Source organism: Suricata suricatta, chromosome 5, assembly GCF_006229205.1.
Source record: "Suricata suricatta isolate VVHF042 chromosome 5, meerkat_22Aug2017_6uvM2_HiC, whole genome shotgun sequence".
NCBI lineage: Eukaryota > Metazoa > Chordata > Mammalia > Carnivora > Herpestidae > Suricata > Suricata suricatta.
This window is the reverse complement of record NC_043704.1, coordinates 13,882,733-13,903,144: the sequence shown is the minus strand read 5'-3', so window position 1 is coordinate 13,903,144 and position 20,412 is coordinate 13,882,733. Positions and strand designations below refer to the sequence as shown.

At 40.7% G+C, this 20,412-nt stretch overlaps 1 protein-coding gene across 11 annotated transcripts in view; it reads right to left on the bottom strand.

Annotated features, from left to right (window-relative positions):
• Nucleotides 1-20,412, bottom strand: part of SYNJ1 (synaptojanin 1) — an 87,056-nt gene that overhangs the window by 53,591 nt on the left and 13,053 nt on the right. For 10 of the 11 annotated variants that reach the window (XM_029939045.1, XM_029939049.1, XM_029939050.1 and 7 more), the window contains exons 3-6: nucleotides 9,400-9,486; nucleotides 7,617-7,884; nucleotides 3,939-4,164; nucleotides 2,787-2,870 (exon numbers count right to left, since the gene is read on the bottom strand). In XM_029939045.1, coding sequence (XP_029794905.1) covers nucleotides 2,787-2,870; nucleotides 3,939-4,164; nucleotides 7,617-7,884; nucleotides 9,400-9,486 — 665 coding nt within the window. The remainder of the gene's footprint in view (nucleotides 1-2,786; nucleotides 2,871-3,938; nucleotides 4,165-7,616; nucleotides 7,885-9,399; nucleotides 9,487-20,412) is intronic. The other variant, XM_029939048.1, reaches the window with a different exon arrangement.

The following is a 20,412-nucleotide window of genomic DNA, read 5'->3' as shown; positions in this document are numbered from 1 at the left end:
AGAGGAGGACCAGGTACACGGAAGTTCTCAAATGTGAATGGTAAGGAACTTGGTTAAAAATACAGATTTCTGGCCCCATTCCAAGAGTTTCTGTTTCAGCTGATGTGAAGTTAAGGCCATGAATCTGTATTTTAAAATCACCTCAGAGGATTCCTTAAAATCTTCTAATTAAAAAAAAAACCTCAGAGGAATTAACCGTGGAGGATAAGAGGCAATCAAGGGACAAGTGCCCAGGGACCGTCCCTGTCCATGCCTTCTGACGTAGAACATCTCACCAGGCAACACTAACTTCAAGGAACCCTAAAATTAATTCCAGTCCTGGGCGCCTGGGGCTCAGTCGGTTATGCCTCCAACTCTTGATTTCTGCTCAGGTCATGATCTCAGTTTCTTAGATTGAGCCCCAGGTTGGGCTTTGCGCTGATGTTGTGGAGCCTGCTTGGGATTCTCTCGCTCCCTCTGCCCCTCCACTACCTGCACATGTGCATGCTCCCTCCCCCTCTCTCTCCCTCTGCTCTCAATAAACTTAAAAAAAAAGTTTATTTTTATTTTTAAAAATGAATATCTATTTTTCAGGTTTTTTAAATTGATTAAATATTTTCATTCTTCTATGACCTACTTTTAGAATGACAGGGAAAATGTTTTTTTCTGTAAAAGATACTTATGAAACGAATCCATTCCTGTTTAAAGAAAGGCTGACTTTAAAAACTACTAAAATAATTGAGAAGCACTTAGTCGATCTTTACCCAACAGAACAACAGGCCAGCTCCATGACAATTTAGTAGAACTGCTGGACTATTTCAATGTCTTAAGAATTACTATCTCTATCAAGAAGTGTAGGACTTAAACATCTATAGTTTTTAGCCCATAAACAATGACACTGGTCAGAGAGACTGGGCCACCCATAGAACACAGAAGGAGGGAGGAGGGTAACCTCACCCAGGGAGGACCCCTCAATATAACTACTCAACATGCAACCATATTGAATAATCAAATATTGTAATTCTGAGCTTCTAATAAAATATCACAGAAAGCAGCATAACAGAGGGACCATAAATAGGTTATTACAGTTTCTTACACTAGCCTAACTCTAAAGCAAAAGGATTTACCTTACATCAAAGCAAGGCTTTAGGAATGTTCTCAAAGCAAATATTCCAAATACCCTTCTCTGATCACACAGGCTTAGGAGAAGCAGAGTAGGGTTGGGATTCTTTCCCAAAAGAGACTTGGAGAGAGACAGATCTACTTACATTACCCGTACATACCAGAGAAAACCCACAGAAGCCAAAATTCTTGACAAGAACTCAAGAATTGTTAACTGCTTTTAACCCTTGTTAACTCCTGGCCTGTCTTATATATAATGTGAAATACCACAAAGACAGAAATGGTCTTCAGTCTCTCCCCACCACAGCCATCCTAAAATGGAAGAGATCCAGCTGTGAACTAAAAGGAGGCAAGATTTTTTTTTCTCTATCCATTTTCTAAATACCATAGGCTAAGGCATAAAACTTGTTAGACAGGGGCACCTGGGTGGCTCAGTTGGTTAGGCGGCCGACCTCACCTCAGGTCATGATCTCGTGGTTTGTGAGTTCCAGCCCTATGCTGGGCTCTGTGCTGACAGCTCAGAGCCTGGAGCCTGCTTTGCATTCTGTGCCTCCTCTCTCTGTCCCTCCCCTGTCCGCACTCTGTCTCTGTCTCTGTCTCTCTCTCAAAAATAAACATTTAAAACAAAATTTTTTAGCTTAGTAGACCATACCAGAAGCCTAAAATGAAAATAACTTATACTTTAAGGACTAAAGATTTTTGAATAAAAATAAAATGCAAAATCACACAATCATGGGCAATCTAATATTATGAACTTAAATGAAAAAATCTTTTAAAGACTGGATGTTTATATCAGCAAAGTTTTTCTTGTTTTTTTTTTTAATGTTCATTTATTTTTGAGTGAGAGAGGGTGGGAGGGGGTGCAGAGAGAGAGAGAGAAACAGAATCTGAAGCAGGCTCCCCACAGTCAGTGCAGAGCCTGATACGGGACTCAAACCCATGAACTGTGAGATCATGACCTGAGCCAAAGTCAGATGCTTAAATGACTGAGCCACCCATCTACCCTATATCAACAAGGCTTTAAAAAAATCAGAAAGCAAACCAGAGAACGCATTAAAGATGACAGGTCCCTATACATTACAAAGTAAAATTTCAGTAGCTGATGTATTATCAATAACAATAGCTATCCCTTACACACTGCTGCCCATGGGAGCTAGGCATTGTCTTAGTATTTTTCATTTTATCCTTACAACCCTATGAATAGGAACTACTAATATTATTATTCCTATTTTATAGACAAGCCAACTGAGACACAGAGGAGATAAACCCCTTGCCCAAGATCACACAGCTAGTTGTGGCTGAGTAAAAATCCAGACTGAGAAGTCTGGTTTCAGAAGCTTCTTTTTAACTACTAGATTCTTCTACCGAAAGAGGCCAAATTGCTATATGTGAAGATACTGAGATAGTAAATACAAAACACTGTGAATATCAGCGGGCTACAAAAACATTAACATTTTAACATTAAATACAGCAGTTGCATTTCTATGGACATCTGCAAGAACGTGAAAGGAAAAGCATCTAAGACAATCCCAGGAACTCTTGCATGGAGACCCTCATTTGGGAATCTAGCTGGTGTTGCTAGACTGAATAATACAACTATCCGATGAACCAATCAACTATCCTGAGAGCTTAGAAAATGCGGAAAACATTCAAGAGAAGAAAACAGAACAAGGTTAAACAGCTACCTGCAACCCTGGCTGCTCCCAGAACAACGGAACAGACCCCCGGATTTGGATGAAAGAAGAAACAGAGTCATCTAAGTATACAACCTGCAGAGAAAAACAACAGGTAAAATATTTCCACAAAGGCACTGCCCCGACATTACAAAGACGAATGTACCAACATCTGCTACGTGCTAGTCGGATCTTATGCCCAATCTCTCCCGCCCAACTGTCCAGACAAAATATCCAGGAGGGGCCACTAAGTAAGTTTAATGTTCTTTTCTTGAGTGATAGTTTTTCTGTATCTTAGCCCCCCAAAATAGTGAAGACATAAGCGTAAGTAGCAAACTTTTACAAAGGAATTCCTTTTAAACCTCAATATTTTACACACATACCTTTGTATTTCATTTTTTTCTTTAGTTTTCAATATTTTTCAAAAACTAATTTGAAGAACTGAGCTGGGCTGTGGGGTGTGGCCTGAATTTGCAATTCTAGAGTTTTGAGCCAAAAATGTCCTAATTCTTTTTTAATTTCTTTTAAATTAAAATATAATTAACAAAGAGTGTGATATTAGTTTCAGGTGTACAATATAATGATTCAACAATGATTTCTCAGTGCTCATCAAGATAAATGTGCTCTTAATCTCCTTTATCCATCTCACCCCCCAACCGCCCCTCTGGCAACCACCAGTTTGTTCTTGGTCTTTAAGAGTCTTTTTCCATTGTGTTTCTTTTTTTCTTTGTTCGTTTTGTTTCTTAAATTCCACATGAGTGAAATCATATGGTATTTGTCTTTCCAACTGAAAACGTCATAATTTTTAATTTTCGATGATATATGTCTACCTTTAAAGAGCTGGGCTTGATTTAATCTCACACACACACAAAACCCACTTCTCTGAGGTTGTCTCGCTCTATATAATTGAGGATTTTAAACATTCAATACCAAACTGTATAGCACTGACAATGTCATGCTAATTAGTAGAACTCTTGTTACTCGCTTGAAGAGCCTCACCTAAATTCAGGGAAGCCTTTCTTAAGGCCAGAAGGGAGCCAACAACCACCACAAAATGGCATTACAGATGTGAAAATGAGTTCTGAATCATATAAAAATCTGTGGTTCTAGTAGTTTCTGGCCCTCGCATCTAATACATGAACTAAGCGACATAAGACACTGTACCTGTTCTGTTTCTACAAAATTAGCAACGTGGCCGTCGTCGTTTGTCCCCCGAACATTGAACCTGGTCCCAGCTCGTTCGCAGCTGAGTCTGGAAATGAGGCAAGCCTTCGCCTGCTTATGAGCAGCATAGATGGTTCTGATTTCGACTCCCCCACACATGAGGCGTAACAGCCAGTCGTCACAATTCACCCCGTAGTGCTTGAGATGCAAGTGCAAAGACTGATTCCTAACAGAAAGGAAGTAAGTCATTAGCCCACTGAGTGCCAGCTAACACTGTATATGCTTTAATAAAACAGTGCTCCTGAAGCAGTAATTTAATGCTATGCAATGAAAAGGCCCTACAAATATATCCATTCATTTACGTTTACCGTGCTGGGAATCAGATGAGGCAAGAAAACGCGATCCTCTGGCACATGATCTATGGTTCATAGAAAAGCAGCAGATCTTTTGTTTTCAGTATCCGTGCCCTATTCTGTTGTCTTTTTATATAATGTATATATAACCTAACTTTTCCACAAAAAGGATTTCATGCACATATCCTCATCCCACTTTATAAAGCTTTACGCTTAAGGCTCAACTTTAATAAGGCTCTATTTTAATTCATTTTAATTCAAATAGCCACTTGACCTAGAAGCTACCTTATTAATACATGTCTAGGGTTCTCCATTACTCCGAAGAGTTTAGCATTCTATGTAACAGAGAGGGCCTGGTTTTCACATCGTTTCAGGGCAAAAAGTTTTATTCAGACAAACACACAGAAGCCCAATGGTTAGGAAACATATCAAAGCAGAGCCGCTATGGCTAAATCAGGGACACAGGCTGCAGTCCTGCCCGGTTGGCCACCTCCTCATCCTGCTGACTGGAGGCCTACTCCTCCAGAGAATGCGTACGGAATCTCCTAACCAACTTCTAACCAAGGAAAATGTACTGTTGTACGGAAAAACTTTGGTCATTGCAGATATTAAGGTGTCTTGTAAAAGTGGATTCTCTATAATCCTAAAACCTGGTTCGGGGCGCCTGGCTGGTTCAGCTGGTTGAGTGTCCAACTCTTGCCTTTGGCTCAAGTCATGATGCCAGGGTGGGATCGAGCCCCACATGGGGCTCTGTGCTGAGCATGGGACCTGGTTGAGGTTCTCTATTTTCTTTCTCCCTCTTCCTCTACCTTCTCCCCACCCTGCTGTGATCTCTCTGAAGAAGAAAATAAATAAATAGGGGCGCCTGGGTGGCTCAGTCGGTTAAGCCTCCGACTTTGGCTCAGGTCAGATCTCACAGTCGTGGGTTTGAGCCCCGCATCAAGCTCTGTGCTGACAGCTAGCTCAGAGCCTGGAGGCTGCTTCCAGTTCTGTGTCTCCTTCTCTCTCTGATGCTCCCCCTCTCATGCTCTGTCTCTCTCTGTATCAAAAATAAATAAAACATTAAAAGAAAAAAACTTTCTTAAAAAAAAAATAAATAAATAAATAAATAAAATTTAAAAATATTTTTAAAAAATATTGAAGCCTGGTTTTCTGAGTTTTAAAACTCTTTTGTTTTAAGTGGAGATTCTCACGTGCTCTGCACTATCCTGCTGTCTTAATCATGAACACACAGCAATACTGCTTAGACCAGTAGGAGCCCAGCCCTCTTCAACAGGGTGTGGCTGTGGTAGAGATAAAACAGAGGTGGTCACATGCAGTTCTGGTAATCAATCCATTCAAGAAAGTGTACAGGGATGTGAATGAGTGGTGAGATCACTACTGGACTAACACTGAATCCAACAGCCGTTATGCATTTTAAAAATATGACTTAAGCTTCCATACTTTCATTATTACCTACATTCATCCTAGGCGAAACTCAAAATGACCGTCACCCAGTATGTCAGATGCCATAGTGAGTCCCATGTCATGCCAGAGGTATACAAAACTGACTTGTCCCCATTTAAATCGAAGGGGGATCCTGTGTGTTTGTTCAGGTAGAGTTTCTCTCTCTGTCATCAGTTTTCATTTTCCTTTGCTGTCAACGTGTTGCTGCTTTAATTCTACTTAAATTTATAAACAACTCTCAACTGGCATCAGCTTCAAATCTCCAATGGAGTAAAATGACTTGGGTTTTTGGAATAGGCGTTTGTGACTCTGGCACCAAAACTTACCAGGCTGTATCCTGGAAAATATTTCTACTAAGCTACAAGAGTATGCATAATAAATGCATAAAGCTTTCATTTTTCTATTAAAAGCGAAGCTCAAGAATCCTAATCCCTAGCAAAATGTAGAAAGTGTTAAGTGACCGAAACTCATCTTTGGTGTCTTAGTCTCCCCTTTGTTCAACCTGTCTTCCACTAGATAAATTCCCTCAATCTGTTATCTACACCTGTCCCCACCTCCAGCCTTAATTGAACGAAAAGGTAAATAACTTATTCCTAATGGCTAAACTTAGCAAATGTGCTTAACTTCTGATCACTGAACCAACCAATATATCTGTACCTGCTTAAACTTCCAATTATGGCGAGAAAACTTTTATCTCTTAATCTAAGGAATTTGGGGTTAAGAATGGGGGGGGGGGGGGGGTAAAAAAGCAAGGACAGCTGCCCAGCCCAGCTGCACCATCGTTAGGAACTTCAATGTCTCTTCCACCAGAAAAAATATATGGCTGACATGGACTCTATGCCCTACTATCCCTTCCCTCCATCACCTCCTCCTTTGTGAGGCTCCAAGTCTCTGACTACAGTGCACTAGAGTCTTTTTTCATTCTGCCCTGTCTCTCCTCTACACTACTACGCTGGGCCAAAAAACTTCCATGTTAGCTACAAAGTTTGCTCTAGAGTTGGTTTCGATCCTAAGGTTGCTGTTGAACTTTGAGCCCTCTGACAGCCAGGGCAGATGGGTCAGGATTGAACACGCTACTCAAGGACCACACAGGTAAATGGTGGAAGTCGGTGAAGGGGTTGTGGGAGGGGGGATATACAGGGGGAACACCCTGAATCTGAACTATTAAGGGAGACCCAAGAGCAGAGAGTCCTGGACTTTGACTTTACAACACATGTGGACATAATGAAATGTAACTGGTACATGATGTTAAGAAAAAAGTCAACATCAGTGCTGGCTGGGGACAAAAGAACCGCATACCAGAAATCCAGTCTACTCCAATAAAGCAGAACTAATTACAGACACATGTGCTCACCCTTGGTGCCAACTTGTAATAGAGCACATTACCTATTTAAGTCTTATTACAGTACTCAACGTTATCCTCGGATATCACTTCTTCATAGTCTATTGCTCTTGAACCAAGATTATCTACCTATAACTTTTAAATTAAAAGTAATAAGGTGACTCAGTCTTAGAAAAACAGTGCTGCCAGAGAAAAGATCTCAAAACCAACAGCAGTAAATATTCATAACGCACTTGTACTACAACTAATTCATTCTTAATTTTAAAATAAAGATCTTGAATAGTTTTTGGAAGTGAAAGGTGAGTCTAGATCAGGGAGAGCTAATGGGTTTTATGTCACATGAGAACTTCGACACACTGACACTGGATGCCTGCTCTGCTCCGCTGAGGATTCTGGGAGCAGGAAGGTGTGCTCCATCAGCAATGCCCATCCCTGCCATCTCTGGAAATAACTGCTGAGCACACCACAACCTAAATCACCAAACTACTGCACAGCAAGCGTGTGATTACGAAGGGGAAAAATGTAGCATGAACTCACCAGAAAAATCTATTATCAGTTGTGTGTTCTTGCATGCTGCGATGCGCGTTAAGACTCAGATCTAAACTGACTCCAGATGCAGACCATGCAAAATAAAAGTTTCCTGAATTCAAAACTTTTCGCACTTCTGAAATGCGATCCTCATCCAAAGAATCGATTCGTAGTGATATAAACTCGGTGGAAGTAACTCGGAAAACCTCAGATTCTTGAATTTTTCCAACAGACATACATCCAGTGACTAGGACCAGATAATGTAACATAGTATCACCTGCAAAAACCAAAGAATTGGTTGGATGAAAAGTCTCAGTATTTCTCAAGCTAGTCAAAGCTTCTTCCAACTTTCTTGTCATGTCTGCAATTTTTTAAATCTGACAGCATGGTTATTTTAAATTGACACACACATGTTTACGTTTACAATGGGATTTGGGCAAGAGATGAAAAAAAAATCCTTGCTTGAGCACATTTAGTATAATGAGGCATTTAAACATTAACAGAATAATCTCACATTTATGAAATTGCTCCTCTACTTAATCTGAGGATATACAAACTTTGTCCAATAAAAAAATGTATGTCTTAGGCTCCCCATCTTTCCTTTATGATTGTTAGGAAATCCAGATAAGACAATAAATGTGAGAGTTCTTTGTAAATAGCACAGTTGAAAAACACACTATATGTGACTGCTACTGCTGACACATGGGCAGAAGGCCCTTGGTGGCAGTTTATAAAGCCATCTGGTTTACAAAACTTTCATAGAGATTTTCCACTAATCTGGACAGAATCCTATGAAATTAGTATGAAGGCGAAATTCGGCAACGGTGTCCTTGCATGGTGGCTCCGTCGAGGCAGGGGTGGCCCTGAGTCCCTGCTTCACTCCTTATAATCCAACCCAACTTTAGTGTGTTAACATAGCCCAACCCAAGACCTGCTCCCTGATAAGCCAGGATTAAAAGAAGTCTCGCTGGACTGTGGGGAATAGCTAAGATGGTATTAGTTAAGCACCTAGGCACAGGGCTTTACAAAGTGTGATAGATTCATAACAAGTGACAAATCTCCACTTTACAGCCCAGTACTCTTCAAGGTGTGGCCATAAACTGTCACAGTGAGAAAAGGTGCTTGTGAAATGAAAACCAATGACCTCACCAAAGTCACCGCTCAGTTTAGCAGACTTTTTTCTCATAGTAAGACTTTATCAGCAAGGGAGGCCGGGAAGCCGTGTGTTGATCTGCGTGACGGGACAAGCTTCCTTACCTCGTCACAGACCAACAGCAAAATGGCCCACGGACTGGTACCCGGTCCTGGGCCACACTTCCAGCCACACTCTTACAGACGAACTGGTAATCACACAGGTTACTCTGCAGTCCACATGACATTAAGTGGCACAGACAGATTCAAGCTGAGGCCTTTTAAATACCAAGAAGATGTCCTTTCCAGGATAAACCAGAGTAATCTGCGGTTTTCACTAAGAGAACCTAAAGCACTGAAACAAAGAGAAAGGGCAATGCCCTGATTTTCTCTTTGGACAACTGGTTCGAATCCTTCAAGCGTTCACATAGGATAACGTCTCTGGAACTTAAAATCACAAGAGCTTGAGTATGTAGCAGACCTTTTCAGTCAACAAACATTACCCCTAGATTAACATAATTTAGATTAGCATAATTAAGGTTTAAAAGATGTTACCATGATTTTGCTCAAATATGGAGTCTGAAATGATAAACAGTCTCCCTCAAATCTTTAGAATTAAAAAAAAAAGAAATGAAGAATAATTATATTGAAAAATACTTACCAAGATTTAATCGTAAAACACCTAAGAGTCCATAAGCATCAAGCACTTTGGAGTATGTACCCTTGATTGCCTCTTTTTCTGCAGATGCTACAAAAAAAAGTTTCCAGGTAAGAAAAATGGCCTGAAATATCAGATTCTATTTTGCTATGAAGCCAGAGTTTCTCTAAATCTGATATTCTATTTTTTAATCTGACATTCTTTACTTTTTAAAATATTTTTTCTAAGTTTATTTATTTATTTTGAGAGGAGAGAAAGAGAGAGAGAGAGAGAGACAGAGAGAGAGAGAGCGAGCGAGCGAGCGAGCAAGCACAAGTAGGGGAGGGGCAGAGACAGAGGGAGAGACTCCCAAGCAAGCTCAGCGCTGTCAGTCAGTGCGGAGCCCGACGCAGGGCTCCAACTTTCAAAACAGGAGATCATGACCTGAGCCGAAATCAACAGTGGGGACCTGTAACTGACTGAGCCACCCGGGTGCCCCTTAAGTCTGATATTCTTAACATAAATGTCTTGCATAAAATAATCTCTCAAACGAGTAACTTAACTGTCCCTTCTCAAAGAGTCAACAAATTGTTCCGGCACCACTGATAAATTACCACAGCCTCTCCCAATGACCTGAAGGACTGACCACCTTTAACAACAGGGATACCTCCTGGAGGTTGTGTTTTGAATCTTGTCCGTCTCACTGATCTGCCCGTCCATGTATATACTACCAGCACTACCCTGGCTTATCATACATCCAACTCCTTCACCAGGAATCATTCAGAATCTGGCCTCGACATCCTCCTTCGGCTTCATTCTTCATCACTCCCCCTCCCCTCCAGCCCCTGCACTGTATGTTCTCACCACATTTAAGTGTCCCTTTTCGCCCAAACGCACTCTTTCACATTCCTGCACCTTGCGCACCATCTAGCCTTCTGCCCGCAAGGCTCCACCTAACCCTCATGTTAGACACAGCGGCACAAGGTCTCCTTCTGGAAACCCCTCTTTACCTCGACAGGCTCAGCCCTTTCACAGAACTCCCTCTCTCATGTGCCAAACATTCGTAGGTGCCCATCACTCGTCTTTCCCATTAACCAGCCTGGTCCTCGAAGGCAGGAACAGTGTCCTATGCATCCTTTTATCTCTGACATTTAGAACAGTGCTTGAAACACAGAAGGGGACAAATGCTTAAATGATAAAAGCTAAGGGTAACACATGACTATGGAGTTTAGCACAGGAAAGGAAATCTTCAGTTTGGCCCTTGTCTTGATTCCTTTCTTCTGCTCTAAAGCTAATATCCCCAGGTCAGGCTGTTGTGGTTTCTCTGTTGAAAAACAAAAAACGAATCATGAAACTTTAAAGGAAAACTCTTCCTGGTTCTTGGCAAATATGCTTATTAAAAATTTGACCAAAACCCCCCCAAAGAAGTATAAACCAGAGCTAGTCTCTCAATGGACAATTCCAAATAATCTTAAGTCTACGAATCCAGACAGGTATGGTCCTCTTTTTCATTCTGTCCTTTCACTTCGATTTCTTTCCCTCTCTACTGCTCTCCCTCTCCACTTTCTACCCCACACCCTCCACTCGCCCCTTGGCTGCTGCCTACTTCCCTCCTTATTTACCCTTATCTGTTACCCCTAACCCCACTTTCCTTTCCTCATTCATCTACAATGCAGAATTAAAGAACATTTCGGCAGTACGCGTTCCACATTAGAACAGCATGTTACTAGATCTTTATGGCCTTCCTGTTTCCTGTCAATCTTCAATGCCAACAAAAGGGCTACCTTCTCAGCCTGCTGTCTTGCCTAATACTCCTTAGAGCTTTGTATTCGAGAGCTTCTCCTCTGCCCTGAGCTCTCCTCCAGGGCTCTACCAGCCATCTCATTTTCCCTGCCTGCTTCCCCTCTTTTCATACCATCTACGCATAGGCCTTCTTCCCAGTTAACCCACTTCTGCCTCTGAATGAGTTGTGCTCTGCTAGCAGGCCACACACGCTAAAACTAACTTAATTACTCAATCACTCAATAAGCCGATCCTGTCATAATTTTCGAATATGCTCATTATTAAGTGTGGGCCTTTACCTTTATCAAAGCACTCAATATGAAATTAGGGAGGGGGTAAGATTTCACCAAGTCATTAGTAGTAGTTACAGGGATTTGTATTTCTGCATTCCTAGAATTCATCTTCTTACTATGATACAATAGGTTTAAATAACAGTTACTCCTAACATTAAATAACAAGCCACACAAACACAAACTATCAGACCATTACTTTTATTTAAATTTTTTATTAATTTTATTTATTATTGACAGAGAGAAACACAGCACGAATGGGGGAGGGTCAGAGAGAGAGGGAGACACAGAATCCAAAGCAGGCTCCAGGCTCTGAGCTCGCTGTCAGCACAGAGCCCGACGCAGGGCCCAAACTCATGAACCATGAGATAATGACCTGAGCCGAAGTCGATTGCTCAACCAACTGAGCCATCCATGCGCCCCAGATCATTACTTTTAATTATATTTTGTAAAATAAATCAAGATTGCCTGCTCCTAAATACTGTCTCATTAAGAGTACCACGTGGACATTAAAGCAAACGTTGCAGAGGCTTGTTATATCTCTGAAGACAGAAGCATGGCTTCCCGGACAAATATAATTCTCGTGGTTAATGCTCTATGTATTTAAATACCATCACTAATATAGTAATACAGATATTACTAGATTTATCAGTCTCTGCAGCAATCACCATTTGGGTTCAAATACCAGCAACCAGTAAGATTAGAAAGAAAGCTATAATCATCAAGATAGTATGGTAGTGGCACAAAAACAGACACATAGATCAATGGAACAGAATAGAGAACTCAGGAATGGACCCTCAAACATACGGCCGACTAATCTTTGACAAAGCAGCACAGAATATCCAATGGAAAAGTCTCTTCAGCAAGTGGAACACTGGACAGCGACACGCAGAAGAATGAACCTGGACCACTTTCGTACACCACACACAAAAATAAACTCAAGACGGATGAAAGACCTAAACGTAAGACCGGAAGCCATCAAAATCCTCAAGGAGAAAGCAGGCAACAAACTCTATGATCTCAGTCACAGCAACTTCTTACCTGACATGTCTCTGGAGGCAAGGGAAGTAAAAACAAAAATGAACTATTGGGACCTCATCAAGATAAAAGGCTTCTGCACAGTGAAGTTAACAATCAGCAAAACTTAAAGGCAATTACTGGAATGAGAAAAGATGTTTACAAATGACATATCAGGTAATGGGTTAGTATCCGAAATCTATAAAGAACTTATCAAACTTACTACCCAAAAAACAAATAATCTAGTGAAGAAATGGGCAGAAGACATGAATAGACACTTCTCCAAAGAAGACATCCAGATGGCTGACAGACACATGAAAAGATGTTAACATCACCCATCATCAAGGAAATACAAGTCAAAAGCACAATGAGATACCACCTCACACCTTTCACAATGGCTGAACTTAACAACTCAGGAAACAACAGATGTTGGAGAGAATACAAAGAAGGAGGAACCCTTTTGCACTGCTGGTGGGAATGCAAACTGGTGCAGCCACTCTAGAAAATAGTATGGAAGTTCCTCAAAAAGTTAAAAAGAGAACTCCTCTATGGCCAGCAATTGCATTACTATGTATTTATCCAAAGGATACAAAAATGCTGATTCGAAGGGGTATGTGCACTCCAATGTTTATAGCAGCACTACCGACAACAGCCAAAGTATGGAAGGAGCCCACACGTCTATCAACGGGTGAATGGATAAAGAAGATGTGTGTGTGTGTGTGTGTGTGTGTGTTTATATAGAATATTACTCGGTGATCAAAAAGAATGAAACCCTACAATTTGCAACAATGTGCTTGGAACTACAAGTGTATCATGCTAAGTGAAGTCAGTCAGAGAAAGATATCATATGATTTCACTCATTTGTGGAATTTGAGAAACAAAACAGATGAACATAGGGGAAGGGAAGCAAAGATAAGATAAAAAAAAAAAGAGAGAGATAGAAAGAAACCATAAGAAACTCTTAAATACAGAGAACAAACTGAGGGTTGCTGGAGGGGAGGTGTGGAGGGGGATGGGCTAAATGCGCCGTGGGCATTAAGGAGGGTACGTGTCGGGATGAGCACTGAGTGTTGTATGTAAGTGATGAATCACTAAATTTTATTCCTTAATCATTATTACACTATATGTTAACTAAATTGGATTTAAATTTTTAAAAACAGAATACTTAGCAGGGAAAAGAAAGAAAACAAAATATATTTTTTAATATTAAGCCATTGCCTTCTCTTAAAAACAAGACAAAACAAAAATTATTTTATAACGTAAATTTCCATGCAACAAAATGTTTCTCTTCTAGTGATGGACGGCTCAGTCAGTTAAGCATCTGACTTTGGCTCAAGTCATGATCTTGCAGTTTGTGGGTCCGAGCCCTGCACTAGGCTCTCTCTTTCCTTCCCTCTCTGCTCCTCCCCAACATACATGTGTACTCTTTCTCTCTCTCTCTCTCTCTCTCTCAAAATAATAAATGAACTTTAAAAGAAAGTTCCCTCTTCTAATAATGCACAATAATTATCTTTTCATTAACTGTACCCCAAATGTATGAATATATCACGTCTCTCAGGCTCCTTGAAGACCCAACTACTAAACTGTCATCTGACTCAAAATTCCCAACAAATGTCCTGCTGCTTATTTCCACTTTTATATGATATTCTAAGACTCAGGAAACAGGACAGACAACACAAGCACACAATTTAATCTAAAGTGCCTATTCTTAGATAAAAGTACTAACTGTAAGAATAGATATCACTTTCCTTCCCAGGAATTTTTTGTGCTCTCCTCAACATTAAATGAAATTTAAGAATAATTTAAGAGAGTTCAGGGTGGGGAAGCCAGGGTCCACTGGAGGGAACCCCAGGGCAGGGTGTGGGAGCCCCTGTGGGCTGAGGAGGACACCCACATGGTGGTGGAGGCTGCAGCAACAACACAACAGTGGCTGAACAAAGAGGGGAATGGTCAGCATAACAGGAGCCAGGGTCCTCACTGTCAGAGAACGACAGTGCGAACATGGAAAGACAGAAAACCAGAATGGGCACAGAAGCCCTGACTGAAATTGGAGTTACCACTGGGAACTCATAGTTTTCTAGACAGACAGACAGACAGACACATACAAATGGGTGTTACACAACCATCAATACACACACACAGTTAACTGCATACTCTCCTTAGCTCCATCCATACAGGGCCTGGGATCAGCAGCACCCCAAGAGCAATGGCCATACCTAGCACCCAGATCTTGCTTTCTAATACCATTTTCTACAGTAGGGATTCCTTAGAGAAATGGTGATGCCAGGGGAAGGGCAGGGACAAGAGAGCCTGGAAGATATTCTTGTGCGGAAAGGGAGTACTCAAAGGATAATGGAGACATGGCACAAGAATGCACAAGCCAGCTTGAAGGGACTTCTACTAGAGAAATCTAGAACAATTTGAGCATTAAAACAAATTAGAAGAGTAACAGATTAAACTTAAAGGGTGGTGACTAGTGGGGAGGTTTACATACTCACAAAGTACCTTATCTCGGAACACTTGTTACACAAGAGAAAGGCGTCTGCCAGAGACCACCTTTCCCAAACAATCAGAGTGAACACCAATAGTAATGGGACAAGTCAAAATTGTGTGCACCCCAATAGGGCGCCAGGAAAAGAACACAGCAGCACATCTGTAATATTCCTGCCAAGATACACAACCCGAATCCGAGCAAGAGGAACTATCAGACAAACCCAAAGTGAGGCACAGCCAACAAAACCACCGGCCTTTGTGTGCAGAAGTTTTGAGGTCATAAACATCAAAGACTCAGGAACTTTCCCAAATATAAGGAGATGAAAGAGACATGACAATAAATAAAATGACAAATCTGAACTGGACCCTTTGGCTAGAAGAGTCGTCAGGACAACTGGGGAACTTGAATGGAGTCTGAGGATTAGAAAGAAGTACAATGTTAACTGTTTTATGGTTATATTGTAGTTACGAAGGGGCAAGCCTTGCCTACTCTGGGACGTAAGTAATGGTGATTGTGGGTGATGGGACATCATGTCAGCAACTGATTCTCAATAAGTCAGAGAAAAGTTCTTTGTACTGAACTTCAACTTTTCTGTATTTCTGACACTGTTTCAAAATAAAAAAATAAATAAATATAACCATAAAAAATCAGTTTATAAAATACATATGTATATTCGTAAATTAAGAAGCTTTTTTTCCTACATAGCACTACAATAAACTCTTACAGTACCATATTATCCTCTTCCCATGCATTAAAAATTTTTTTATTGACACATTCATTTTTGAGAGATGGAGCGAGACAGAGCATGAGTGGGGGAGGGTTAGAGAGAAACGGAGACACAGAAATCGAAGCAGGCTCCAGGCTCTGAGCTGTCAGCACAGAACCTGATGTGGGGCTTGAACCCACAGACTGTGAGATCATGATCTGGAGCCGATCATGATCTGGAGCCGAAGTCAGACACTTAACTGACTGAGCCACCCAGGCGCCCTATCTCCCCATGGATTTTTTAATGGGGAAAAGTTTCCTTTTATTTTATGAAACCCCATGAGATATAGAGAAATACATGAGGTAAATAAAAGGGAGATACTTATTAAATTATCCTATTTCTCTGCTGATTTTTAATTCTACAGAACAATTAGAGAATCTTCCACTCGAAAGGATTATTTATAATAAGAAAGTCATGCTACTTTAAAATAATGTGTATAACCTTTAGATGAAACACAGAATTTACAAAGAGTTTACTCACTCATCCCCGTCTTGCCTTCTCCCTAATGCTCCCCTTGCGTCCCACACTGCAGCCAAAACGAATAAAAAATGAGGAAGGGTGGCTTCTGGTGTGCTCGCCGCCCTTTTCCCGTTGTTCACAGCGTTCAGTGTTCCTTCCGCCTGGAACACCCCTGAGTCATCTCTGCATTTCCAAACATTGCCCAGCCCTCAACACCTAACTAAAATGCCTCTTCCTTCCTGAAGTTTCACCCGAAGTGCTGGAAGTAATCTTTTTTCTCATTTCACAGTGCATTCACTGATATACACACAGCCACAGAAATGGTCTCGTTTCTTCTACTCAACAAATTACCAACCTAACTACAGATGCTGAACACTGCAACTGTTAAGTATTTGTCTCATACACAAAAACAAACTGATAGGGTGCAGCACAAAAGCGGATGTAGTTTTAAAATTATACATGAAAAGACAGATATTTAACTTTATTACCATCAGGAGCATCTGAATGCTCTGAAGTTTAACAATTCCTTACAGTGATGTCTGGAAATGTCAAACGTGATGTCTATGGTGAACATTTATAGTGGCCAGAGGGTGGCAGTGGGGAGGTGGGGAAAACAGGAATTGTTAACTGATTTCTTTTTTTTAGTTTATTTTATTTTGAGAGACAGAAAGAGAGAGAGAGGAGGGAGAGAATCCCAAGCAGATCTTGAGCTGTCAGTGCAGAGCCTGATGTGGGGCTCTACCTCAAGACTGTGAGATCATGACCTGAGCTGAAATCAAGAGTCAGAGATGCTTAACCAACTGAGCCACCCAGGCACCCCATGATTTCTAATCAGGGTTTATTTAAAAAAATTTTTTTAAGTTTATTTATTTTTGAGAGAGAGAGAGAGACAGAGTGCAGCCAGGGGAGAGGCAGAAAGAGAGGGAGACCCAGAATCCAAAGTAGACTGCAGGCTCTGAGCTGTCAGCACAGAGCCAGATGCGGGGCTCAAACTCACCAACTGCAAGTTCATGACCTGAGCCGAAGTCGGATGCTTAACCGACTGAGCCACCCAGACGCCCCATGCTTTCCAACCAGGTCTTAAGCTAGAGGGGTTTATTAAGGATATATGGAGAGCCCGAGGAAAACCGAGTGAAAGAATAAGAGGAAATGAAAGCTCAGGGGATACGGTGACACAGAAGGTCAGGTCACCCCTCGCTAGTGCAGTCTTTCAAGGTATCTACTGTGCTTTTAATGAGGGGAACAGACTGCTCTGCATTTTTTCCCTCTTTTCTGTTCTGTTCAAACAAGATTGCTAGGAAAAACAAATCTTTCTTTTTACAAGTTATTGATTTTTAACCACCCATCAAGTCCTTTAGCAGTTCAGCTCCCGTAAGGAGGCCTGTACCTCTTTAGCTTACCTGTTAAACATGGAAAGTAAGGCAAGGCCCGACTCCTGAAGTTAACTGCTATTAACACCTCGGGGTTAGTAGTAGCTAACTCCCTCGATAGCTGATTTTAAAGAGAAAAACTCTCATCTTCTCTGTCACATTCAACACTACTTTTCAGTTGTGCCTTCAATTTTTTCTTAATTTTCCATCTCATGTAAACATGCATTTTCTGAGAACACAGAGCCATCTTAAGCATAAATCTACAATTATAGTTTTAAACATAACCATACATCAGTGGAACTGATAATCTGAAGGTCCCCTGATTCTATTTATTTTATTTTTATTTTTTAAATATTTATTGATTTTTGAGAGAGAGACAGAGTTTGAGTGGGGGAGGGGCAGGGGGAGAGGGAGACACAGAATCCGAAGCAGGCTCCAGGCTCTGAGCTGTCAGCACAGAGCCCAACACAGGGATGGAACTTATAAACCACAAGATCATGACCTGAGCCGAAGTCTGATGCTTAACAGACTGAGCCATCCAGGAGCCCCGATTTTTTTTTTTAATGTTTATTTACTTTGAGAGAGAGAGAAAGCAGGAGACAGGGTATAGAAAGAGGGAGAGAGAGAGAATCCCAAGCAGACTCTGCATATCAGAGCAGAGGCTGATGCGGGGCTTGAACTCATGAACCATGAGATCAAGACCTGAGCCAAAACCAGGAGTTGGATGCTTAGCCAACTGAGCCACCCAGGCAGTCCCCTCTGATTCTAATCCTAGTGAATATGTGAATATGAATAAGGTCACTGAATAGGATTTAAAGCAAAATAAAATATGTGCCATAAACATGTATTCTCATAAAAATATTTACAGATGAAATGACATGATATCTGGGATTTACTTCAAACTAAATGGGAAAGGGGAAATAGTGGATAGGGATATAGATAAACACAAGTGTCCATGACATAATCATTGAGGCTGGGTGACAAATACATGGAAGTCAATGACGCTATTCTCCCTTCTTTGATGTACAGTTGATACTTCCCAAAATACAATGATAAAAGTTTATTCTGACAACATTCTTTGGCATACTGGATAAGTTCAGAAAGAAGAGAAAGCAAGGTAACTCTGGCCAGTCAGTGACAGAAGAGGCTACTGGAATTCTAAGTAATTTGAGAGGTACTTTCCTCCAACTACCCTACCCTAGATCCACAGTAGATTAGTCAAAAGTTCAGTGGGCATTTAGACTTTCATAACTTGAAAGGAAGTAGTCCTACTGTCTTTAGAATGACCCCATAGGCCAGTCTAAGGCCATCATAAAATCACCAAATGATAAAAATATAACAAATTGGGAAAAAAGACTTGGCAATTCCAGAATAGAGAACCCAGGAAGGGTAAATATTGCTGTACTCAGTCATAAATGGTGCCCTTACGGTCATCCTTAATAACTTAGCTTTAATATTCTACTCTGTTGAACATAGCTTTGGAAAATAATAAGCCTGCTTATGCTCCTGCTTGTTGCAGAAGAAGTTAAGAAATATTTAAAACTATATTAAACCATGAGGTAGTGATATGCAACAATGTAGTTCAGATGACTTAACTCATTCAATATCTTCTCTCAGGGCATGCTCTCAAAGTTCTTTTAACTGAACAAATTCATGACTGAAGGTAGGCCTAATCTACGTTTCTGGAGATGATCTATTTATAGACCACAGAAAACACTCAAGAGTATAAATATATCAATTGCTCTCTATCGAAGTGTGACATACTAATCATCCTCTCTCACATGACTCAGCACCTTCTTTTGCTGGGGTGACTTACTTTCCTAGCACTGTATCATATATGCCATAACTGGCATTATTCAGCATTCATTATTGGGCTTATACATTCCCTTCTCAAATTAGAATTTCAGGCAAATAATGAAGCATCGGTTCAGACTATAGAAAGTCAGATTAAAACACAATCATCTACCTATTTCTTGATCTTCATGAGTTGTAACTCTGAAACAGAGGCTTATTAAACAGAGAATAACTGTCGCATGATCACATCTACATTGGTAACCCCACCAGCTCAATAGAAAGAAACAAAATCAACTTATTACCTGAGATCATCAGATAATTTCAGTCATTTGTTTTAAACTTAAATGGTACCCTGAGGATTAAATTTAAATGTCAGTTTCTCTAACTCCTGATAGTTACAATAATACAAACAAAATAAACTACCTAATGAAGATCCTGCTACCCAACTGTGGCTCAAACCTTCCAGAAGGGCAACACACTGTCTTTTTCAGCTGATACAGAAGACCAAACTAAAGAAAGCTATTAAGGATTTGAAAACAAGATTACAAGTTAGTCTGCTCTTTCTAGAATCACAATTTGCCTGTGGTTGCACGCCCTGCAGTTTGTGGTCGGCTCATTTGCATACAGGTAGCACTTTGGTGGAGAAGCAGAGAGCCTGGAGATCTTGCAAACCAAGCTATTCATTTTCAGAAGGAAAAAAAACTCGAGTTCAGGTGATCCACCCAAGATCATAGAACCACCTGGCAGGAAAACCACTTTCCATTTTATCAGACATAAACAAAAAAAAAAGTCATTTTAAAAGGAAACGGGTCTCTTTGTAGAATTAAATTATTAAAATTCCAGCTGACAGACATTAAACTATCCAAATTAACGTTGTGTGGATTTACCACAAATCCCCATCTCAGCAACATCTCAAAACGATAATAACCTTTCGCTAATTCACGTAACAAGTCATCACTGAATGCTTACTATGTACCAGGACTCTGGCAAAGTTCTATAAGAAAAAAAGTCAGTGCCCTAACACCTTCTATTAGGAAGATAGCCATTATATGACCATACAAATGC